At 39.9% G+C, this 25,842-nt stretch overlaps 1 protein-coding gene across 2 annotated transcripts in view; it reads right to left on the bottom strand.

The window, feature by feature from the left end:
• The window catches only part of CNTNAP5 (contactin associated protein family member 5), a 991,178-nt gene that overhangs the window by 515,415 nt on the left and 449,921 nt on the right, over positions 1–25,842 (bottom strand). For both annotated transcript variants that reach the window (XM_051848810.3, XM_089329361.1), the window contains exon 6: positions 22,066–22,250. In XM_051848810.3, the coding sequence (XP_051704770.3) occupies positions 22,066–22,250 (185 nt within the window). The remainder of the gene's footprint in view (positions 1–22,065; positions 22,251–25,842) is intronic.

Consider the following 25,842-nt stretch of genomic DNA (forward strand, 5'->3'; position numbering starts at 1 on the left):
TACCATATTTCCTTTGACCAATCATCCATTGACATACAGGTAAGATGATTCCATAACATAGCTATTGTGAATAGTGCTAAAATAAATGTGGAGTGTGGTTACTTTATTAAAAAAAAAAAAAAGGTTGATTTATTTATTTGAGAGAGAGAGAGAGAGATTCCATCCATTGGCTCATTCCTCAAATGGCCACAGCACTTGGACCTGGACTAGGCTGAAATCAGGAGTGTGGAATTCCATCAGAGTCTCTCACGTGGGTAGCAGGGCCCAAATACTTGGGCCGTCTTTAGCTGCCTTCCCAGGTACATTATCAGTGAACTGGATAGAAAGTAGAGTAATCTGCAATTGAACCAGTGCTTATCAATGTTGCCGGCCATCACAGGTGGTGACTTAATCCACTGTGTCACAATGCTGGTTCCAGTGTCTTTTATATTCTGACTTCACTCCTTTTGGATATATTCTCAGAGGTAGGATAACTGGATCATGTGATATATCTATTTCTGGTTTTTGAAGACTTTCCATACTATTTTCCATAATGGCTGGACTACTCTCCATTGCCACTAACTGTGTATTAGGGTTCCATTTGTTCTACCACCTCACTGGCATTTGTTTTTGCTATTATGTTTGCATATTTGTATATATTTGTATTTTGCTATTATAGTCATCCTAAATGGAGATGATACTTCACTGTGTTTTTTTTTTTTTAAGGTTTTTTTATTTATTTCTTTGAAAGTCAGAGTTATACAGAGAGAGGAGAGGCAGAGAGAAAGGTCTTCCATCCGCTGGTTCACTTACTAATTGGCAATAGCCGGAGCTGAGCTGATCTGATGCCAGGAGTCAGGAGCTTCTTCCAGGTCTCTCACGTGGATGTAGAGGTCCAAGGACTTGGGCCATCTTCCACTGCTTTTCCAGGCTATAGCAGAGAGCTGGATCGGAAGTGGAGCAGCCGGGTCTCGAACCAGTGCCCATATGGGATGCGGGCACTTCAGGCCAAGGCATTAACCCACTGTGCCACAGAGCCGGCCCCTTCATTGTGGTTTTTAATGACTAATGGTAACAAGAATTTGCTATGTGATTGTCAGAAATTTATATTTCTTCTTTTGAAAAGTACTGTTCAGATCCTTTGTCCATTCCTAAGCTGAACTTTTTATACTTTGTTTTTGTTGAATTTCTTAAGCTCTTTATATATCCTGGATGCTAGCCCTTTATCAGATGCATAATTTGCACACATTTCTCCCATTTTGTCAGTTGTCTCTTCAATTGTTTCCTGAGTTGTGTAAAGTTTTGTACTTTCACATATGCTATTTATCTATTTTTGCTTTTATTGCCTGTAGTTTCAGGGTCTTCTTCAAAACATCATTGCTTAAGCCAATGTTTTGGTGTGTTTTCCCTAGTGATTTACTCTAGTTGTTTCAGATATTTGTTTTAGATATTTGATCTATTTTGAGTTGAATGTTTGTACACGGTGTAAGGTGCATTTATTAAAGAAGCTGATCTTTCTCCAGGGAGTATGTTAGTAGCTATGTCAAACATAAGTTGGTTGCAGATGTATGAATTTAATACTGGGACTCCTATTCTGTCCATGGCTCTAAACTCTTGGTTACAATATTCCCGCAGAGTATTTTCAAATCTGATATTTTGATATTTCTGGCTTTTTTATTGTTAAATATTGCTTTGGCTATTAAGACTCTTTTGTGTTTCCATATGAATTTTAGGATTCTTTCCCCCCAATTCTGTAAGAACGTCATTGGTATTTGGAGGGGATTGCATTGAATTTTCACATTGCTTTGGACAGTATAGGAATTTTGGTAATAACAATTCCTCCAGTACATGTACACAAGAGGTGTTTCCAATTTTTTTGTGTGTCTTCTTCAATTTCTTCATTAATGTTTCATCATTTTCATTGTAGAGGTCATTCTTAACCTTGGTTATATTATCCCAAGACATTTTATGTTTTTGTAGCTACTGTGAATGGAATAGCTCTCAAATTATTTGTCAGCAAAATCATAGTGTGTGAAAATGCTGCTGATTTTTGTGTGTTGATTTTTTTTATCTTGCAACTTTGCTGAATGTGTAAATTATTTTTACTCATTAAACATTTTGTCATATAAATGATATGCTCATCCTATTGGTACCAATACATTTTTTCTATTCAGTTACTTATATATACTTTTATATTAAAATCATATATTTTCAACTAATTTCTCTGAATATTTTGAAAGATATAATTATATGAGAAGATATTACAAAAATTTTGCGGCAAAAAGAATTAAAACATGAGTTTATTTTGGTGCAAAAAATTGAAATCTATGCAGAGTTTTTATATCACACATATTTTTCATGAATTCTTTAAAGACTCCCTTGGATTTAAAACATTTTATTCTTTTCAAAATAACTTTTATACATTTTCTTATATTATTATATTGGTCGAAGCTTCCTCAGGTCTAGCTGCAACTTTTTGAGCAATAGCAATTGTATAGAGCTTTCAACACTCACACACACACACAACTAAATAGAATAAAGCAAAAGAACTATTTTCCAAGTATACATAGCACTAGTTGTGACAACATATTTAGGTATTCTTTCACTCTCTTGTTACACAACAATGAATTATTTAATTATTTATTTGAAATAGGAATGAATATCTAGTTTTATCCATTGGTTTTTCAAAAATTCATATGACAGAATAGTAGACAAAATGGGGTATTATATGTTTAATTAACTGATGAGTTAAATTATACTATTGGTTCATAAGTTGGTAGATTATCTCTTCTTTAACCACTCTTGTTTGCTTGAAATATAGGTGTTCATATTTTAAGTTGTACATGAGTTATCACTCTGGCTTTCTTTAGTCAACTATTTAGATCAAGGTTAGATTTGTCTCTGAGAAAAACTAAATGAGCATTTTTTTTTTTTTGCTATGAAAGATTATAATGTATTTTGAAGACTATTTGAGAAAGCTTAGAAAGCAACTTTGAAAGTATGTCTTGGGGCCAACGCTGCGGTGCAGCGGGTTAATGCCCTGGCCTGAAGTGCTTGCATCCCATATGGGTGCTGGTTCCTGTCCTGGCTGCTCCACTTCCCATCCATCTCTCTGCTCTGGCCTTGGAAAGCAGTGGAAGATGGTCCAGGTCCTTGGGCCCCTGCACCCGTGTGGGAGACCCAGAGGAAGCTCCTGGCTCCCAGCTTTGGATCTGCGCAGCTCCGGCCGTTGTGGCTATCTGGGGAGTGAACCAGCGGATGGAAGACTTTTCTCTCTCTCTCTACCTCTCCTCTCTCTGTTAATTCTGTCTTTCAAATAAATAAAATAAATTAAAAAAAAGTCTTATCAAAAGTAAAAAAAAATTAAAGGAAGAGGAGGTAGAGAGGGAAGGTGGAAAGTAACTTTAAGAGTTTAAAGCTGTTATATATAAAATATATGAAGTCTGTTCTCTTTATATAAATAAAAAATTAAAAATGGAAAAAATAAAATTAATTGGTGACTGAAACAAAGGAGCTATAGCTTTCAAATTACTTAATCAAAACCTCCAGAAACTCTCTTCTAGAAGTCAAAAGCTCCTTGTACAGGGTCAGCAACTGTTAAAGAGCTAGAAGGGAAAGATGTTAAAAAATTCACTAATGACAAATATTTTGTGCTTTTTAAAATTTCTAACATATCTTTAAATAGCCTATTTCACTTAGTTATGACATAGGAAAAAATAGATTGCAGGACGGTATTTGAAAAAGAAAAAATAAAGAGAAAAAAGACACAATCTTTTAAACAACAAACAAGAATGCTCGAAGGATTCAGGGTAGAGTGTTGTGTGTGTGTGTGTGTGTGTGTCCCAGAAGTCAAACATTATAGAGGACAGTGTATACCAAAATTGTAATTTTCTATGACATTGAGAGACTCAGAAGAGAGGATTTTTAAAGGACTTTGGAGGGGACAAGGGTAGCCTTAGGCAGTGGTATGAGGCCTGCTCTCTGGTTCCCTGTAAAGGATTGGAACTGGGTGAAAGTGGGACAAATTGGAGTAGAGATCCTGAAACCTATCATGGAAAAGAACTTCCACCCTGGTTGCCTCAAGCTCAGCATGGCCCAGAGCAAAAAGCCCTGGGGGAGACACATTAGCAATGGCTGAGAGAGTGGCAATAGAGGGCCTGAAGGCTGTATCATTGTGTCCCGTTCACTCCAGCACAGGGTGAGGCAGGCTGCTCAGGGTCCCTAGGCCCACGAGGGCAGAAGAAGGGGTAAGGAGGAGCTGAAACTCTCAGCACACGTGGAAAGGGTTGGTGGCTAGGTTTGGAGTCCAGGTAACTACACTTCCCAGGTCCAGGCTGTGGCAGACACTCGAAAGAATGGTTGCAGATGCTGGCACTGGATTCTCATGTCCCACAACCCAGATAGGACCAGCAAATAACATGTTTCCTGGTGGAACAGATGAAGTGCATATGTCTCCCCTGATGCAGGACAACACACGAGTCCTCCGCTTAGTGATCTGCCCAGGAAGAAAGAAGAAAACTCAATATCACACTAAAGCTACACCATAATGCACTATATTTTAAACAGATGTTAAATAGTTATCACCACTGCCAAGTTCAGATTTTCTCCATCAGGGGAAAGAGAGGCTGATGAACAAACTGAATCCAGTTAGGAGCAAGAAGAAAAATGGCATTCATGTACATTTGAGTATGAGTGTGCATTTTATAAATCTGCTTTACATTTTTTGAATTTTTTAAGTAGTGGAGAATTTGAGGCTCTAATTGTACTATTGAATTATAGATTAAGTTCATTATCAGATAAGTTGGAAAACTGACTTCACATATTGATATTTAATTTTCAACATACTAATGATTTTCCTAAATATTTCATAAGACATAGTATGCTATAATTAGTATCTACCTAATAATTCTATACATAAAACTAATTCTCCTAATCATTTATATTCATTTTAATTTGATTTATCAAAAATTTGAGAATAAATTTAAAATCTTGCACTACCCTGTATCTCTGCCCATCAAACCATCCTCTACATAAGGGTCACAGTGGTGAATTACCTACCTGCACTGTGCAAATTATAGTGACTATTATTTGCAAAAATGGAATATTGATTATTCTCAGGCTGCACTGCTCAGGTCAGCAGATGTCCGATTGGCTGTCTCCTAAGTTTCTAATATTGGTTTTTCTCCTTGAACTCTCTATTAATTCATTTATTAGGCAGTCTAACTGGATAAGTACCAACCACCCTTCCGAACCTGGTATCTGGGCATTTGCACACTTGAGCTGCCACAGGCAGGACGAATGAGGTTCTATAATCATGATAAAACTCATGGTAAACATGGTATCCATGGTAAACATGGACAGATTTTGTGGACTTCTTTTCATTTATTAATATTTATGTGATATTAAGATATGATTATTATACATGGTTTTAATTAGACATCATGATTATTTTACACTACTTATTTATCTTAATTTTTACTTTCAAAGACACTATTTTTTACTACTGCTAACTTTATCTATAAATTTAATTAATATATATTTGTCCACAATTTTAGCTTTTAAAAATATTTTCTATGTATTTATTTGAAAGTCAGAGTTACAGAGAGGCAGAGGCAGAGAGATAGAGAGAGAAGTCTTCCATCCGCTGGTTCAGTCCCCAAATGGTTGTAATGGCTGGAGCTGCGCCGATCTGAAACCAGGAACCAGCAGCTTCTTCTGGGTCTCCCATGCAGGTGGAAGGGCCCAAGCACTGGTCCATCCTCCACTGCTTTCCCAGGCCATAGCAGAGAGCTGGATCAGAAGTGGAGCAGCCAGGACTCAAACTGGTACCCATATTGGATCCGGCACTGCAGGCTGTGGCTTTACCTGCTGCACCACAGCACTGGCCACACAATTTTAGTTTTTTTTTTTTTTTTAAAAAAAAACTTTTAAAATTCCTTCTACTAATTTCATTGTCAAAGACACTGTTGATACAATATTGTCTTTCTATTACAATTCTGGCATACTCCTTTATGCTGGAGATACTGAGGATACTGAACAGAGAGTATATTTTAGGGCACACTGTCTACATGCAGTGACCCACAGGCCTTCAGTATATAGAAGACAGAACTGGAAACCCAGCCTGTATTAGGACAAGAGCTTGTTGGTTGGCAGCTTGCTGTTGTCACAGAGACTCCAAATAAAATCTGTCTTATCAGAGGAGCTATTTTCAGTTAATATTAATCAAAACTCTTTTGCTCTTATTGTCGTTTCAGCTCTGAGAACCATTTGCAAAAATTCATTCCAAGTTTTTAGCACAAATCCAATTCGTTAATTAGTTGTTGAGTCCTTACATTCTGTGAGGCATGGCAGTTCTTAGTTCTCAGTTCTGTGGTAGAACTAAAGAAATAGCACCCTCAGCATGTCATTCCTTTAGAAACGTGAGGCTAACTTCTGAAGACAACACCAACTTCCAGCAGGTTGGTGGAAGACAAAGTGTGTCAAGAGTAGTTCAGGGGCCGGCGCCGTGGCTCACTTGGTTAATCCTCCACCTACGGTGCCGGCATCCCATTTGGGCACCGGTTCTAGTCCCAGTTGTTCCTCTTCCAATCCAGCTCTCTGCTGTGGCCCGGGAGGGCAGTAGAGGATGGCCCAAGTGCTTGGGCCCTTCACCCGCATGGGATACCAGGAGGAAGCATCTGGCTCCTGGCTTCGGGTTGGTGTAGCTCTGGCCATAGCGGCCATTTTGGGGGTGAACCAACAGAAGAAAGACCTTTCTCTCTGTCTTTCTCTCTCTCGCTGTCTATAACTCTATCTGTCAAATAAAAAAAAATTAAAATAAAAAAAAAGAGTAGTTCAAAGAGACAGATGGTTCTCTACAGACCAGGAGGGTAGAGGGTACTTTGAAAGAGCTGGAGAGAGTAACTGTGAATCATGGTTTGAAGAGGATCAGATCTTAAGGCATACATTTAGGAAAACAGATATTACAGAAAAGTGTATGAAATATGGTGAACCCTTCAGAAAACACACACACACAATGGTCATTTGCTTGATGAATCCCATACTAGTGATTGAAAGAATAGGGAATCAGAGAGGTTTAAGTTACCAACAAAATTGGAACAAAAAAATTGGAGCTTTGAATGCTGAAGTGAAAACCATGAGTAGTTACTGAAGGATTTCCAGTCGGTAACTAAGAGTTACCATTAGGAAGACATCATTGATTACACTAAGAGGCCAAGGGTTGGATCTGGGAGGCTCATTTGCCTCAGCTGAGAGGTGACAGAGAGCAGCAAGGACAGGCACGTGTCTCCTGTAACTCTCCGCTCATGGATGACCATCTCTACGATGACTATGCTGACTGACATCTGAAACTGCACCTGTTCCCTCCATTCCTGAGCTGCCAAATCCAGTACCTAGGTGTTTTTGGTTCTTCTCCCCCACACCATTTGTCAGAGTCTTGCTTACATTATAATTTATTTATCACATTTTCTCTTTTTTTATTTATTTGACAGAGTTATAGATAGTGAGAGAGAGAGAGACAGAGAGAAAGGTCTTCCTTCCATTGGTTCACCCCCGAAATGGCCACCATGGCTGGAGCTGCGCCAATCTGAAGCCAGGAGCCAGGTGCTTCCTCCCAGTCTCCCATGTGGGTGCAGGGCCCCAAGCACTTGGGCCATCCTCCACTGCACTCCTGGGCCACAGCAGAGAGAGCTGGACTGGAAGAGGAGCAGGCGGGACTAAAACTGGCGCCCATATGGGATGCCAGCACTGCAGGCAGAGGATTAACCAAGTGAGCCACGGCACCAGCCCCTGTTTTTCATGTTTTCTACAAAAGAGCTTATCCCCTGATAGTTTGTCTCCTCAAACACCACAAGGGTGGGCTCTTTGCTCTTTTCGTTGACGTGTTTCAAGTCCTTGAAGTGAGACTAAATACACAGTAGGTGCTTAGAAACCTTGTGTTGAATTCTTTGAAGTATCTCCCTAAAAAGTTTTCTCAAACATGCAGGTAATATCCTCTTCTTTGAATATGTAATTCTCTAAGGTATGATGCAAACATAACAGTTCCAACATATATGTGTTGAATTGGCTCAAACAAGGGCATTAGCAATATTCTTCTATATCTGATTATCACTTTATTGTCCTTTTTAAAAATCCAGCCTATTTTTTTCTGATTTTTCTTGTTTGCTTGCTCATGGCAAATTGCATGGTGTGCCTTTCATTGATCTGAATGGTCAACAACACCAGACTTTAGATTGCAAAGTTTCACTCATAGGTCTCTGTGTCTTGGGCAACAGAGTCTATCTGTTGCCTGATGGAACTGCTAGTGTCACAGGGGGACTCCAACTGGGTGAATACCAGGAGAAAGCCTGCTTTGATGTTAAATGGATGAGGTCCAGAATCTGCACTCTCTTTTCCTTTGATCTCATTCCTCCTCTTTTGTCCGGTATCTGCGTGTCTCTTTTTCAGTCTTTGATGTTACTTCCCTGCAATAAGTTCATTCCTCCCTTACTGGCTTTTTCTCTGGCCACATGTAAGTACAGAGTCTCCCTTTTCTGTCTATGATACTTTCTACTCACATCTCACTTGATTTTCTGATATTTTTGAAATTTGTTATTTGTGAACATTTGTCTGAATTTTGTTCTGGTAGTCCACTTTGTGATGGAATAGGTGTGAAAGTGAATACAAACGGCTGTTTTCTCTTTCAACCTTTAAAATTCACACTGGTTCTGGGTTGATGCAGCCATATGGGAAGTCTCAGGCCTTTCAAAAGGCTCGGTGTATCCTTGGCCTTAGGAATACCACTCAAGGGCCGATGAATTTCTGCTGTTAAATACGAGACCAGGAACCTCGATTTTTTTTGTTAAACCTTTTGATTTTAACTAGTAACCCAAATTCAGATTATCTTCTCTTTAGAACAAAGAAAAACAGCAAATGAGATCAAAGCAGTCCAAATCTTTCCCAAGACCACTATTCAATAACTTCTGCTCCTACCCTTTGACCTGATCAATGCTCAAGTCATAAGATTCTTGGACCTTCTGATCCCTGTAAATTGAGTACTGTTACAGCACACATGATGTCTTGTTTTACCTCTATTTGGAGTTACATATTGAGGGAAGTATTTGAAAAACAGTCCTCTTCATTGCTTCCTTGACCCATTCTCTCACACACGCACAGCGTCCCCTTATTTCTGTATGAGAACCGCCCTACTACTTTTTTGCTGATGTCTTGGATACAGAATTCTGCCCTAAGTCCCAGCAGCTCTCCTTGCTTCCCTCGTGTCTGTATTCCCTTTCCTCACGTCTGCCCCTGCTTGCTGCCCAGCATTCCAGCTCTGCATGCCTCCCTCAACTGCCTGGTACTGGCTTCTGACCGGATGCCAGCCAGAGGTGCTCTTTGCACTTCCCCTGGATTTCATCTCTGTAGTTCAACCCCCAATACCCTCCCTCAGACAAGGCTTTCTTTTAGTAACAGCAAGAGTAGAATTTACTGATTTTTTTATATATTAGGCATTTGTTTAGAGCTTAATTTTATTATGTTTTCCTCTAGCCTTTGAGTGAGATGCTATTATTTATTCCATTATACAGTGGGAAAAAATTATGGCACACAGCGATTTAGCAGCTTGACTGAGGACTCACAGACAATACGCATGTAGAGGAGCTGGAACTCTGCATCCTTTAACCCAGAGCCCCATCTGTATCTCTCTCTTTTAGCAATATCTTGAATCCTCTTTGATTTTTTTAAATATTTATTTATTTATTCATTCATTCATTTACTTATTTATTTGAAAGGTAGGGTGGCAGAAGGAGATGGACACACACACAAACAGAGAGAGAGAGAGAGAGAGAGAGAGAGAGATCTGTGGTCTGCTGTTTCGTTCCCCAAATGGCCACAATGGCTGGGGCTGGTCCAAGGTGAAGCCAGGAGTCATGAACTCCATCCGGGTCTCTCACAGCAGCGGCTGCCTTTCCAGGTATATTAGCAGGATGCTGAATTGGAGACATAGTAGCTGGGACTAAAATCCACCTTCTGATATGAGATACTGGTGTTGCAGGTGGAAACTTAATTGGCTGCTCCACAATGCTGGTCATGAGTTCCATCCCTTAACAATTGCAAGGACTGCCACCTTTCAGGTTCTTCTATTTCTGTTTCCATTGAGTAACACCCTCAGAGAATCAGGCCTAGGCTATAGTGACAAACCTGTTCAACTGGAGATTTTCCCTTTTAGGAATCCAAAATTCCACAACCCCAGAACTCTGTGAGTCGTGAGCAATTTGGCACAATCTGGGCCCCCGTACAGGGTGAGCTCACCCAGGCCTTAAGGAGAAGGGCAGGAGGGGTGGTGCGCAATTGCAGGAACAGAAGCTGCTGACATGCTCCCCATAGCCTCTGTCAGCCCCTCCTGGCTTCTCTTACAGGGCCACCCTGTGCTCTTAATGTACCCTCAGATTTTGCCCCAGGGGCTGTATTCAGACCATCTGTTTTTTCTTGCCATTGTCATTATTTCTCTTGATCAAAATCTGATCAACAACTTGGACTGTGGTTCCTTTCTCTAAACAGCTAACTTTTCACAGACAAAGCTCATTTGATCTAACACATATTCTTTTATGTTTTGTCTGAATGAACGCTGTGGTTTAGATGTGATTTTTTTTTTTTTTCTCGCCAAAATTCAACATTGAAGCTCAATTCCTCAATGTGGCTGTGTGAGGAGGCAGGCCGGACTGGAAAGCGATGAAGTCAGGGGCACCACCCTCAGAAGGGATTAAAGCTCACCCCTCAGGGCAGATCGTGTGAGGCAGGAGTGGTTGCTACAGCAATGGGGTGCTTTAAAGACTGATGCTTTCCCCTCAGTCTCTGTCTTGCTTCTTTCTTCAACATCTGACCTCCCTCTCACTTCCTCCCTGTCTCTTTCTCCCCCATAAAGTCCTATGGTAAGATGTCTTCTTTCAAGAGAGGTTCTCACCAGAACACGATGCTAGCCCATGATCTTGGACCTTCCAAATCTCTAGCCCAATTAAACTTGTTTTCCTTATAAAGTACCCAACTTTAAGTATTTTGTCATGACTGTGTAATATTTTCTAACTTAGATTCCTTGTCCAGCGGTTTAAGTAACGTATGTTTATTTCTCTATTCAAGCCATGAACTCAATGGAAACCATAAATTCAGTGTCTTATACCCAGAAAAGTGTTGCTCCTGCAAGAGGATGTGTGTTCCAGAGGGCCCAGTGGATCTTGCAAGAAAAGGCAGATGTGAGTCCAGAGGAGGTGAAAAACAAAGGGGCCACCAGCATCTAGACCATGACCTTCCCACACAACACCTCGGGGTTTTCTATTACAACAGCCCCCAGCAGTACGGTCAGAGCTTTACATGTGGATATTGTTCTGAAGGTATATTCTTCAATCTAGGAAGTAGAACATGTTTTACTCAGAAGTTCCTTAGCTTGATTTGTAACTCTTTAAATATTTCAAATTAAGGTATGTGGTTCTTCATTTGTACTCCTCTTGCCTCAGGCCCTGCAAGTATCCCAGTGGGACCTGGATAACTATATTATTTCATTAATGATTACAGTAATTTAGCCCAAATTCAATCTGTCCCCAAATTTCTTATTAGCCACTTTTGCTAAAAGTAGCAGGCTAATTAAAACCTACCATCATGAGGCCAACATGGTAGCAGAGCCGGTAAAGCCACCTCCAGCTATGTTGGCATACCATATGGGCACCAGTTCAAGTCCCTGCTGCTCCCCTTCCAATCCAGCTCCTTGCCAGGAAAGACACAGGGGATGGCCCAAGTGCTTGGAGAACCAGAAGAAGCTCCTGGATCCTGGCTTTGGGCTGGTTCAGCTCTGGTTGATGCATCCATTTGGGGAGTGAATTGGCAAATGGAAGACCTCTCTCTCTCTCTCTCTCTGTGTCTTTCTAATTCTGCCTATCAAATAAATAAAACATATCTTTAAAAAACACCTACCACTGCCCCCTCATAGCACTAATATAAGTGTTCTTCCAAAAGTTTGTGGAAAACTGGAATTAAAAGATGAGTTCATTTTGGTGCAAAACAGATTTCTAAATCCATGAACACCTTTTTCATAACATACATTTCTGTGAACTTTTGAAGACTCCTCACATATGCAAAAGTTTCAAAGTTTTTTGCACCAAAATAAACTTATCTTTCAATGTGACTTTCCATGAACATATATGAAGTATCTTTATATAAAATGAGAAGATATATTATCATTTGCTCCTTTAGCTCACATTAATAAAACAATGGTTTTTGCATTATAATGATATTGAAGTATTCCTTTCACCATATTCAACACATTTAATTTAATATGCATTAACAGGAGTCTTTATAACCTATTTCCCTGTTATAAAACTTGAGCAAATATAAAATCAGCAAATCCACAAATTACAGTGATCTTAAATTTAAAGCCAGAAGGAACAAACAAACAAACAAAATACTAAGAGGGATAACATATCAAGTTGCTCATCAACAGTCAGGGTGAGGGCTGATCAAGTCACCGTTTCTCATAGTGTTCATTTCACTTTAACAGGTTTCCTTTTTGGTGCTGTTAGTTGTCACCTATCAAGGAGAACAAGTGGTATTTGTCCCTTTGGGATTGGCTTATTACACTCAGCATAATGTTTTCCAAATTCCTAACAGGGATCACTTTTCAGTTAAAATTTAAATTTTTTTTGTTTGTTCTACTTAATACCTTTGGTTGAATACTGTAATCAATACAAAATTCTTCTTAAATGCTGAAACTTAACTGAAAAGTGATCACTGTTAAATGTAAGAGTGGGAATAAGAGAGGGAAGAGATGTGCAATTCGGGACATGCTCAAGCTGACTTACCTCAAACGGTAGAGTTAGAAACATACCAGGGGATTCTAATTCAGTCCCATCAAGGTGGCATGTACCAATGCCATCTCACTAGTCCCAGTGATCAATTTCTGTTCACAATTGATCATAATGATAGGACTAAGAGCCAAAGGAATCACATAAACAAGAATAGTGTCTGCAAATACTAGCTGATAGAATAAAAAAGGGAGAGAATGATCCAACATGGGAAGTGAGATACACAACAGACCCATAGAATGTCAGATGTCCTAAACAACACTCTGGCCTCAGAATCAGCCCTTAAGGCATGCGGATCCGGCTGAAAAGCCCATGAGACTATTTCAGGCATGGAAAGCCAAGACACTCTGGGAAAAAAAAAAAAAAAAAAAAAAAAAACTAAGTGTAAGATCTCTGCAAGTGAGATCCCAGTGGAAAGAATGGGTCATCAAAGAAGGAGGTACCTTTCTCTGAAGGGAGGAGAGAACTTCCACTTTGACCATGGCCTTGTCTAAATATGATCAGAGTCAGTGAACTCAGGGGGTTTCCATAGCCTTGGCAGCTCATGACAAGAGCCTAGGGTGATTACTGAGGCCATAAACAAAAGTGTCAATTTGTTAAGTCAACAACAGGAGTCACTGTGCACTTACTCCTCATGTAGGATCTCTGTCCTTAATGTGCTGTACATTGTGATTTAATGCTATAACTAGTACTCAAACAGTATTTTTCACTTTATGTTTCTGTGTGGGAGCAAACTGTTGAAATCTTTACTTAATGTATGCTAAACTGATCTTCTGTATATAAAGAAAATCAAAAATGAATCTTGATGTGAATGAAAGGGGAGGGGGAGTGGGAAAGGGGAGGGTTGCGGGTGGGAGGGACGTTATGGGGGGAAGCCATTGTAATCCATAAGCTGTACTTTGGAAATTTATATTCATTAAATAAAATTTTGAAAGCAAAAAAAAAAAAATAAAAGCCAAGGAAAAAATTCACCAAGTAATGTAGTTTCACAGCCCATATACCAATAGGACTCAGGATAAGCATGGGATCTGCGTGTGTTTCTCCAGGGACTGATTCTCCCTGGAGAGAAAAACCTTGGTCATCAGATGATTCTCTGGAACAATGGATACAGACATGGGCTCAAATCGTGTTTCTGGAGCTCCTCAAGCTCTCTGAGACTTGAGTAGTCTTGAGTTTATGTTCATAATGCAGGAAATGATAAATTCCCATATAGGGCAGTATTACGAATTAAACAAAATCACAAAATGCCTCACATAATAGGAACTCTTTTCTTTTTCTTCTCTTTTCCTCTTCTGTCTTCCTTTCTATATCTGTTCATTGTCTATTTCCTTACTTTATTCTATTTGTTCTCCTCCAAGTGAGCCTTCTACTTTAACTTTGCAACTTTGCATTTTTCCAAAGGGAAAAATGATCAATAACAATTACAGTATCACAGGATCTACGAAAGTTTCCTAATTGACCATAGTTATTTTGATCACCAATTAAATTATTTTGTTATGTCCGAGTTGTAAGACTAATATCCATGAGGCAAGTCCAGCAAAAGTAAAGGCTACAATGAGTTGTCTCTGAGAATGCGGAACTAGTTAGAAGGTTCTTATTGAAAGAAAAATAGGGCATAATTTATATCTTTTAATTCACAGAAAGAAAATTGATTCATTTAGTTAGTAAATATTTGTTCAGTATACATTATGTACCAGGTAAAATGCTGTAGAAATAAACGAAAATAACAAAGAAAGTTTAAACCATTATGATAAGCTTTTTAAACTTTAAAGCTGGGGTAGAGAAGGCATGATAAATGAATACACATAATTATAAATTACAAAGTGATAAATGTTTTTGAAAAACACTACGAATAAAAATAAATCAGAACATTCAATTTTGCAAACAAACATAAACTCTTTTAGATCCTAGTTTCATTTTATTGCCTCAGTTTCTCCTTAAAATGCATTTCTGATTGTGGTACAAATTTAAAAAGTTGGAAAAGAGTGTATAGGAAAAACTCATATCCTTTCTTCTGTTATCCAGCTCTCAAAAACTCTGCCTTACTGCTGTATTAGTATCTTCCCAGAAATTTCTATGCCTTATCTTTGCTTTCCAGTTTATGTCTTTCCTGTTTTTGAAACACAGATTTTTTTTACCATTGTATTGCATATTGATTTTTCTTTTCATTTAAAATTTGCTTTGGAGATGTTTTCATATCAAAATAATAATACTGCCTTATCCTTTCATCTTTTATTTTATTTTTGAATTTATTTTTTATTTTTTTTAAATTTAACAGTCACAAAAATTGGGTGCAATGTGTGATGTTTAGTTATATGTATTCATTCCATAACAACTAACCAGGGTAAAGACACTTATCTTTTCAAGCATTTAATAGTAAAAACATCCTAAATTTTATTCTCTATTTTTTTAAATAGAGCAACGTATGGTACATTGCTGTTATCTGTCATCATCCTACTATGCAACAGAATCCCAGAACTTCTCACTCCTATACAGCTACATTTAGCACCATCAATCAACTTTTCTCCATGTCCCCTACCCCCATTTCCCTTTCAAACCCCTGGTAATCTCCAGTATATTTTTAACTTCTATAAGATCACCTATGTTTTAACCTTCCAAATATGAGTGTGCTGGATAATATTCAGTTTCATCCACATTGTTGCAAACCACAGATTTCATATTTTTAATGGTTGAGTAATATTCTATTGCCACATATTCTTTACTCATGCATTGGTAGATGGGCACTTAGTTTGTCTCCATTTCTTGGCTATTATTGTGAATTCTGCTGAAATAAACATGGATATACAAACATCTCTTTGAGAGATGGATGTAGTTTCTCCTAGATATATATGCAATGATGGATTTTCTGGCTCATATGATAGTTCTATGTAGTTTTCTGAGGCACCTCCATACTGTTATCCACAATGGATTAGCAAATTAATTCACATTCCCACCAACAGAGTGCAAAAGTTTCTTTATCTCTACATCCTCACCAACACTTGCTATCTTTTGATTTTTTGATAATAACTGGTCTTACTAGAGGGAGGTGATTTCTCCTTGTGATTTTGATTTGCATTTCCTTGATGATTAATGAGGTTGAGCATTTTTCATGCACCTGTTGGCCATTTGTCATTCTTTTAAATGAGTACATTTTGCTTTTTTATGGGTTGGTCAAGTATCCCTGTGCAAGTTGAAAGCTGACTAATCAATTGATAAATATAAAGGAATCATTTTAGGTTCTGACACAGATAGCAAAGGAAAGATGAGCTGTCCTTGGTCCTTGTCCCATGTAGCAAAGAGATGACACTTAAACAAAATGAGTCAGATGAATGCAACATGAGCTACAGGATTTCCATTGCTGAACACCCAACTCCAGATTATAGCTAAGCATTACTATCTGGTGCAGCCCTCACTAAGAGCAGAGGTCGGAAAAATCTCATGTCTCATCAAAACTTGGGTGGCGATAGCAGTTGTTTCTTGCCAGGATTCCAGGGGTAGGGAGGCACAAGGCGGAGGGCCTCAGACCACATCCCCAAGGCCCTCCACTTTCTCCTTCCCCAGGGGGATTATTGTCCTGTCAAGACTCAGGTTGGCTGTGTGGCCTATGCCACACTGTGAGTTACCAGGCACAGTAGCTGATCTCTTCCCAGGTATAGCTTCCCCAAGCTTTTGATCATCACCATTTGATAGACTTTTTGGCAATTTTCCATCTTTTATTATTCTGAGCATATATCACATCTCATGCATTTGCCCATAATTACAGAATAAATAGCTAGAAATAATTGTTGAGTTGAAGAGCACTTATTTCCAGTTTTGAATGACATTATCCTGTCTTTACCATTGTATTATAGTACCACCATCTAAGTGAGAAACAGCTTTGCTTTTTCATTTCTGTGCTTTTAAAGATGTCATAAAATGTGTTTTTTAATTTATTTATTTGACAGGTAGAGTTATAGACAGTGAGAGAGAGAGAGAGAGAGAGAGAGAGAAAGGTCTTCCTTCCGTTGGTTCACTCCCCAGATGGCCACTATGGCCAGTGCTGTGCTGATCTGAAGCCAGAAGCCAGGTGCTTCTTCCTGGTCTCCCATGGGGTGCAGGGGCCCAAGCACTTGGGCCATCCTCCACTGCCTTCCCAGGCCACAGCAGAGAGCTGGACTGGAAGAGGAGCAACCAGGACTAGCACCCGGGGCCCATATGGGATGCCGGTGCCACAGGCGGAGGATTAACCAAGTGAGCCATGGTGCCGGCCCCAAAATGTTGGGTTTTACAACCTAAGTTAAAAATGTCACTGTAGCATGAATTAAGATTTCTTTTTTTTTTCTTAATGAATAAGGTTATTCTTTAAAACTTCTACAAAACCTATTTTTGAGAAAATTTAAATATGTATAAATTTTTAAATTGTCCAAGGGTTTTAGCTTATTCTCATTCTACATTTCACTTAATAAATCATTTTTATTTAAATGCACTTTGGAATTTGAAAAGCATGCATTTTCAGCATGTATACAGTCATGAAGATAGATCATATATTGTTAAAAACACAATTTTGGCTGGTGCCACGGCTCACTAGGCTAATCCTCTGCCTGCAGCGCTGGCACCCCGGGGTTCTAGTCCCGGTCAGGGCGCCGGTTCTGCCCGGTTGCTCCTCTTCCAGCCCAGCTCTCTGCTGTGGCCCAGAAGTGCAGAGGAGGATGGCCCAAGTGCTTGGGCCCTGCACCCACATGGGAGACCAGGAGAAGCACCTGGCTCCTGGCTTTGGATCAGCGCAGTGTGACAGCCGCAGCGCGCTGGCCACAGAGGCCACTGGGGGATGAACCAACGGAAAAAGGAAGACCTTTCTCTCTCTCTCTCTCTCTCTCTCTCTCTCTCTCTCTTCCTCTCTCTCACTGTCCACTCTGCCTGTCAAAAAAAAAATTTTTTTTTAACAATTTGGAGTCTTTTAAGATGGTTGAGTAGAATAGGGACAGTGAATGCTCATGACAAGAAAGGACTTCTTGGATTATAAGGATATCAGGGGAGGGCAAAGATCCTAAAAACATCTGTCTTCTGCTGTAGGCTGAATATAGAGTGACCTACAACAGTCTTCCTCATAGCCGCTGGAGGACGTACGAACGGTGATGTGTGCTGGGAAGACATTCCATTAAGTATAGGATCCACATGTCTTCTCTTTCTCCCTTTCTCTCTCTCTCTCTCCCTCTCTCTCTCTCGCCCTCTCTCTCTCTCTCTCGATAGAAGATTCTAGGAGCCCTTGTCTGTATTAGACTTCTGGGTGGCTGAAGAGAAGCTGACAACTGCGTCTGCCAAATTTCCCACAGCTGCCTCCTAGAAAGCCGTTGTGTCACTTGACTGATATCCTTAGTGCAGTCTACGATGAAGAAAGGGATGATATATGAGTGAAACTGACATCTTGAGACTTGGTTGTTGTTTATAGCCTTTCCATCTACTCCTGAGGAGCAATGTTTTTCTACTTACTACTTGTTGAATTTTTTATCTAGTGGAGTATTAACATTGTGATTATAAAGTAAATTGAAAGTATGTCATTGCAAAAATTTAGAGAAAAACAAGAAAGGAAGAGGAAGGAGAATGGGAGCAAGGAAGGGTAGGCAGAAGTATCATTATGTTCTTATAACTGTAGATATGAAATACATGAAACCTGTTCCTTTATATAAATAAATTTTTAAAAACTAAAAAGAAAGGAAGCTATCACATTTTTGTTAAGCATTACCATATCATAGTAGTAAAATTTTAAAATATTTGCATAATACAATTAGCCTTGATATAAAATTGGCTACTCTACAGCTGCAGAGCAGCAGCAGAACTTGTCCTGAGTAGCCCAGCAGGACAAGTTCTGCTGGGTCGCTGGACACCAAGGATGTGGCCACAGTAATCATTTGAGGTGTTGGTGTCCAAGGCCCATGCATGTACAAATGGGCTCATGGCAGAAAGCAAATCAATAGCATAGACTCTGATCAACAGATATCATTGTGATAAAATAGGCTTTAGGTTTAGACATCAGGTTAGCACTATTCGTTCCAACAGGGATGCTAACTTTACTTCTGAGTGTAGGTTGTTTCCCCAGGTTCATTCCCCAGGTTCATACAAGTAGTTCATGGTAAAGTGGTGAGTTTTCAAGATTAGAGACTTCTCTTGACACTTAACTCCGGTATTCAGGCACAGCAAGCTGTCATGCTGCTGTTACAGCTAACTTGTCTTCTTCTATGAGCATCAGAGCAAGCTGGCCACACTGTCTAGAAAAGTCTTGATATCTCTAAAGCAGAAGTATCTTTAGAAGAATTATCTAAGCTGTTTCTAAGGGAGCACTTTTCACAAGACACCAATACATGCATGTGTAGCCTCAAGAAATCAGTTCCAGTTTCAAAAATTGAGTGACATCATTGGATTTCATTTCCTGCAATACTGACATTCAATTTAATGTCACCTAGCTGTCATCTCATACAGATCCCTTACATAGAGACCACAGATAAGCCATCATAGACTCACCAGTAAGTGTTAAATCGGAGAGTAGGATGAATTTTAGAAACATCTGATAGGACACTAGGGAGAAAATATTCGGGGTAAATGAAGAGACTTTAAATATGATTTCATGTTTTCCTCTGTTGTCTTGAAGTTCATGAAAGAAATCTCTTTGCTTTGAAATAATCCTAGTATTCTGTGTACTCTTTGTTTTTTTTTTTCAATTGATCAAACAGATTGATAAGGGAAAGCTATTGATATTCACACACTTCTAGTTTTCAGAATCTCAAAAACATACCTGTTATCTTGAATTCTGAGTCAGAATGGCAAATGCTCCCTTAACATTAATGAATGGCATATCTTATCCACAGTATCCTAAACTAAAGATGGGATGAAAAGAATACATCTTTCTCACAGCTTGTAATAGTGATCAAAAAACTTTGGCTCCTAATTTTTTTAGTACACCTATCCATCTCCATTGTTCTATTATCTACTCCACTAAGGATTGCAATTTTCTTTTAGCAGGGTCTCCTACCCTTCTTTCATCAGCTCTACCCTTCTTTCTCTCCACCCACTCACAAGTCCAGGCTGTGCACAACCTGCCAACTCACTGCTCTCTAATATGCTGCTCAGTCATTAGGGAGCTTCAGAGTCACCCAGGGTCTTCTCATAGAGACCAGACTGCTGAGTCCTCTGCCAGAGTTTCTCACTGAGAGATCTTGATAGGGCCAGAATATTTTCATTTTTAGTAAGCTTCCAAGGAATGTCAATTGGACTGGTCCCTGAACCAGGCATTTAGAATTGCGATTCTAACGCATGAAACTTGCCATGTCACTATCCTGCAAAACAACTCTTGAGTGGCTCCTCGTCCTTCATAATTCAAGTTCTTTAACAGGGCTCACATGGCTCTCCATCACCTCGTCCTTGTCTGTGTTTTGTTTTATCGCTCACTGTGTTATGTGGCATGTTGGTGAATGTTTAAAAACAGGCTGTCCAGATTGGGAAATGAGCATATATGCACGCACACACACACACACACACACACACGGACGCACATCTGTTTAAACAAACAGAAGCCTGCTTTGCTCATATAAACAATGAATAGTGCACAGTTTGCAAATAATAATAAAACTTAGAATCCATTTCATTGTTTCATATAACCACTTGATTTTTATAGATTGCTTTTTATTTTGCAGACTTATTTTATCTATAGTCAAGTACATTCTGTCTTATAGTCTGCTTTCTATTTTTTGATTAATTTTACAAACCATTGCAAAAATAAAAATTAGTTTTTACCACATACTGTGGGAAAATAGGACACTTGTATTTTTTGACAGGCAGAGTGGACAGTGAGAGAGAGAGACAGAGAGAAAGGTCTTCCTTTGCCGTTGGTTCACCCTCCAGTGGCCGCCACGGCTGGCGCGCTGCGGCCGGCGCACCACACTGATCCGAAGCCAGGAGCCAGGTACTTATCCTGGTCTCCCATGGGGTGCAGGGCCCAAGCACTTGGGCCATCCTCCACTGCACTCCCTGGCCACAGCAGAGAGCTGGCCTGGAAGAGGGGCAACCGGGACAGAATCCGGCGCCCCAACCGGGACTAGAACCCAGTGTGCTGGAGCCGCAAGGTGGAGGATTAGCCTAGTGAGCCACGGCACCGGCAGAGACTTGCAGTTTTTTGACACCAATAGCTCACAAAGAAATAAATCAAACCCAATTTATAGTGTTTGTAAATATCAGTAGTATAAATACTTCTACTATGGTGGATTTCAACCTATTAGAAGGATATCCTTAACATTGGAATTGGAAAGAGATGCACTTTAGCAGTCCAATGTAAAGTATTTTTACTATCAGAGAGAATAGTTATAAAAATTTCAAGAGTACGTACAGATGACAGATAAAAAGAGTGAGAGAGAGAGATGTAAAATAGTAAAACAATTAGGAATCAATGGATTTATTAACTTTTAAGATTATTTAATTGCAAATTTGTACAGCTTAATTTTTAATGATGGTTGTCTTTACCTACTAGCTCACATAATGTCTGAGAATCTAATGTTTGGTCCTCAAGAACAGTACAAACTGACTCTAGCACACCACTGAGCTTGCTGTTTTGAACACCATAAAATCCAGACTATTGGACATCACAGCCCACGTCCTGACATGCCTTCCTACCTTTTTCACCAAGCCAACCCCATTCTTCTTAAAGACAGCAGCATTTCTGGCTGGAAACTTTCTGCCATCTTTCTGGGCTAAGTCAGGTGTTCTGTCCCATAAACCCCACCAGTGCCTAAGGCTTCCCTCACTGTGGCATCCCCTTGTTTGTTCTTCAAGGGTTTATCTCAGCTACTGAACTTTAAGCTTCCCTAAGTCAGGGAGTCTGCTTTAGTTAGCACTGAATATTGCCCAACACAGAGGCTGGTACACAGTAGGGGCATACTGTGTACTTCTATTTGCACACAATAATGGGTAACTCTTGGCTGTTGGTTTCCAGAGCTGTGGACTACAGAGGTGATGCCTTCCCTAAGCCACTTCTGCAAGAGAGCAGGGAAGAAACAGCTCTGTCAATCAAACATCTGCGTGAGGGTGAGAGTTAATGACTAGTGCTTACATAACAGATTCCACCTCCCGTAGACCATAGACCAGGAGGTACTGATGGAAGTGAGGTGAGACTCAGAGCAAGGTTCCCCAGTCCCCCACCTCTTCTCTCAATTGCTCTGTTTACTGATCTTTAATTTTTTTACACTTACTTTTGAGCAAGCAGTCTGCACATGAGCAGGGAGGGTCAACTCACCTCGTAGTCAATGTCTAAGGCATCTGTTGCTCCCTTGGTCCGGAAATGCTGTGTGTGTTTATCCACCGTGAAATTCACCTGCTTTCCCACCCGCTCAATCAGGACTGAGTGCCAGTGCTGGTCATCCAGGAGGCTGCCCAGGGTGGCTGAGGGCGCGCTGCTGCTGAGCCGGGACTTGCTGTCATCTGTGAAGGCAGAGAAAGGCAGAGGACATCTGTATCCAGTGCAGATTTGAGTGCCACCAGATGAGCCTCTTTAACTGGAAAAATCAAAAGCAAAATGCTTGGACAATTGAAGCTTTTTGAATGCAAATGTCATACTATAGGAGGAAATTTTCACATGATCTGACCTTTCTGTGTTGAGTTCCCTTCAAAATGCAAATGCACTAAATAACCTACATAAAATTACACTTGTGGTTTCACAAATTTCGTATAGCTGGTACTCAGCTTGGAAAACATTACATACTCTATGCCACCATTCTCTATTCCAAAGGTAAAGACTGTCCATTGCTGCAGGCCCCCAGCTGTGGTGGAGTTGTGAAGGACTAACAGACCCAGAACCACATTCTAGTTCAACTGATACCCACACTCCCTTTCTGACACTCAATGGTATGTTTTCAGTACTTGAGCTGTTAAATTAAAATATATATTTATTTGTGAGACAGAAAGAAACAAAGATTGATAAATGATAGATAGATAGATAGATAGATAGATAATAGATAATAGATAGAACAAGCCCATCTGATGGTTCACTCCCCAAATGCTTGCAACATCTCGGTTGAAGCTTACAACACACAAGAGGCAGGGTCCCAACTATCTGAACCATCAGCTGCTGCCTCCCACAGTTTGCATTAGCAGGAAACTGGAGTTAGGAGCTGTTATCAAAACCAGGCACTTTGATGTGGGATATGGACATCCTAATTGGTGTGCTAACCACTTGCCCAAATGACCGACCCAGGACTTGAACAAGTAAATAGAAAAAGGAATAATATCCTAGTGTCCACAAGTACAAGATTAAAAAGAAGGTTTTGGGGCAGGTGCTGTGGCGCAGCAGGTTAAAGCCTTGGCCTGAAGTGCCAGCATCCCATAAGGGTACGGTCCTAGCCCCAGCTGCTCCTCTTCCGATCCAGCTCTCTGCTATGACCTAAGAAAGCAGTAGAAGATGTCCCAAATCTGTGGGCCCCTGCATCCACATGGGAGACCCAGAAGAAGCTCCTGCTCCTGGCTTCGGATCGGCACAGCTCTGGCCATTGCAGCCATCTGGGAAGTGAACCAGCGAATGGAAGACCTCTCTCTCTGTCTCTACCTATCTCTTTAATTCTGTCTTTCAAATAAATAAAATAAATCTTTAAAAAAATAAAAAGAAGATTTTTCCTTTTAGCAACAACACATATTATTTTTTTAAAGATTTATTTATTTATTTGAAAGTCAGTGTTACACAGAGAGAGGAGAGGTAGAGAGAGAGAGAAAAAAAAAGAGAGAGAGAGATGGTAACATTAATTTGATGGTAACACTAACATTTGATGGTTCACTCCCCAGTTGGCAACAATGGCCGGAGCTGGGCTGATGCAAAGCCTTGAGCCAGGAGCCACCTCCAGGTTTCCCATGTGGGTGCAGGGGCCCAAGGACTTGGGCCATCCTCTACTGCTTTCCCAGGCCATAGCAGAGAGCTGGATTTGAAGTGGAGCAGCCGGTTCTCGAACCGGCGCCCATATGGGATGCCGGCGCTTCAGGCCAGAGTGTTAACCCAGTGCACCACAGTGCCGGCCCCAACACATATTATTTTTGAGTTTAAGAGGAGAAAGTGGACTTTGAGCTGTGCTTGGCAGGAGGGGAGCAGAGATGGGATGAGGAAAACAGTGAGCCAGCCAGTGAGGGAAGTTTGCGGGTGAAGGCAGAGGTGAGAAGGTCATCATTATAGCTGCCTGCTGTATGAATGGCACTGAACTAGGGATGTTACCATGTCTATCCTCAATCGCGTAAGGGAAAACTATGTTTTACAAATAAGTATTCTGAGACTCAACAACCTCTTGCATACATGCTTCCAAGGGCACCCAGAATTTGAACACATGTCTGCTTGGTATATTCTCTGACTTTGGCATGGATATTGAGAAAGCAGACTAAGTAGAGCTTGGCAGACTCACTTGGGAGGATCTGGGATATGCTTTTGTCAATGGAGCCTTCTTGGCTCCCTGGCCCTGTCCCCAACTTCCAACTTTGTGGAAGTCCTTAGCTATCTCCTTCCATCAATATGATTACACAATTTTTTCTCGCTGCAGAATTTTGCCTCAACTTTAGTAAAATGACCAATTGGATACAACCATTACTGATCTACTCCTTTTCAATCATTGGGTTAAGTTTATTATTGAATGGTTTTATTCATTCTCTTTAGTAAGTGAAGGCAAGAGGCTTCTCTTCTCTCTCTAGCACAGTTGAGAGCAGCCTGTGTGACCTTGGGAGCTGCCTCTGCCCTGCAGCCTCCCTACTCCCACCTTGATCTAGCTCTCATACCCTTCATTGAGTTACACCTGTAGCTTCATTAACTGTATGAACAGTTGAGGGCATTTAACAAAGCTGGAGAACTAATGGCTGACTTTATTTTGTTTATTTATTTGTTTTAATTTTCACCACAAATTTTGCAGTGCCAAGCTCTGTTGGACTATGCTAATGTTAACAGATATTTTTCTTTTTCATTCTGCCTCTCTATCTCCTTCCCTTTGTTACCCTTTCCTTCTCTTTCACTTTCTTCCTTCTCTCTGAATCTCTTCTCTTAGAGTGACCAGTGTTTAGGACAAGGATCATTGTGAATGGCCTTGAGCTGAGAAAAAACAGCACAGAGCCCGAGTGCTCTCACCCCTGTCTCCATGCACACACACACACACAGAGCTTATATTTATAAAATAAAACTTGTCCAGGAGCTAACGTTGCTTGAAGGAAACTTAGTGGCCCTTATAAACGATCAGTTCTAGGTAGTAAATCAGATAGATATAATATTGGAGTTCTCACTTTACATTTGATGTGTGTCTGACTTTTTTTCTTAAAAGATGAAAGGCATTTAACAAAGATTTATTTATACATTCAAAAGATGAAAGATTTCTTTATGAAAGTTTCTTTATGTCACTGAAGCAAAGAAACAAAAGGGAAGAAATCACAATCATGGCCTCTTCCCCTCTTGCTTGCTCTATGCTCTGCTTTTGTGAGATTGAAGTGTCTACTGATCTCCTTAAAAGGATCAATACTAAGAATGATTGAAATAAAATCTTTTCATATTTACCTACTCTAAGATTCCTGCTTCAACAAATTTAACCATAACAAATAAATTGATAAATACAGGAGGGCAATTAGAATTTTTCCTTAGTTTCATTTAATTAATGTTTAATAGTAAAATACACATTTATCCTCAATTTTCCCTTAGCATGCAATCTATTCTGAAAATATTTCTTTACCAAAAGGTAAAAAGATTTCCCACTTATTTTTATAGCTGAATAGTATTCCACAGAATGAAAGATGTGCAATTTTATTTAAATTGTTTTCTGTTGGTAGAAACTTAGATTTGCCTTTCTCCTTTACACAGACTGCAATCATGCCTTGTATGTAGAGGTCGTGTTCCATGAGCTTAAGCATGCATTTCTGTAGCATGTACTCTTAGATAATGAATTGGTATTCAAAGGTCTCACATTTGCAATTTTGACAGAAAACACCAAATTGTCTATGAAAGCAGAATCTATTTGAACTACTAGCAATTCCCGAGAGTGCTTTGTACCACAAGCTTGCCAAT

Source organism: Oryctolagus cuniculus, chromosome 3 (genome assembly GCF_051225735.1).
Source record: "Oryctolagus cuniculus isolate XC-2025 breed Fujian yellow rabbit chromosome 3, ASM5122573v1, whole genome shotgun sequence".
NCBI classification, from domain to species: Eukaryota; Metazoa; Chordata; class Mammalia; order Lagomorpha; family Leporidae; genus Oryctolagus; species Oryctolagus cuniculus.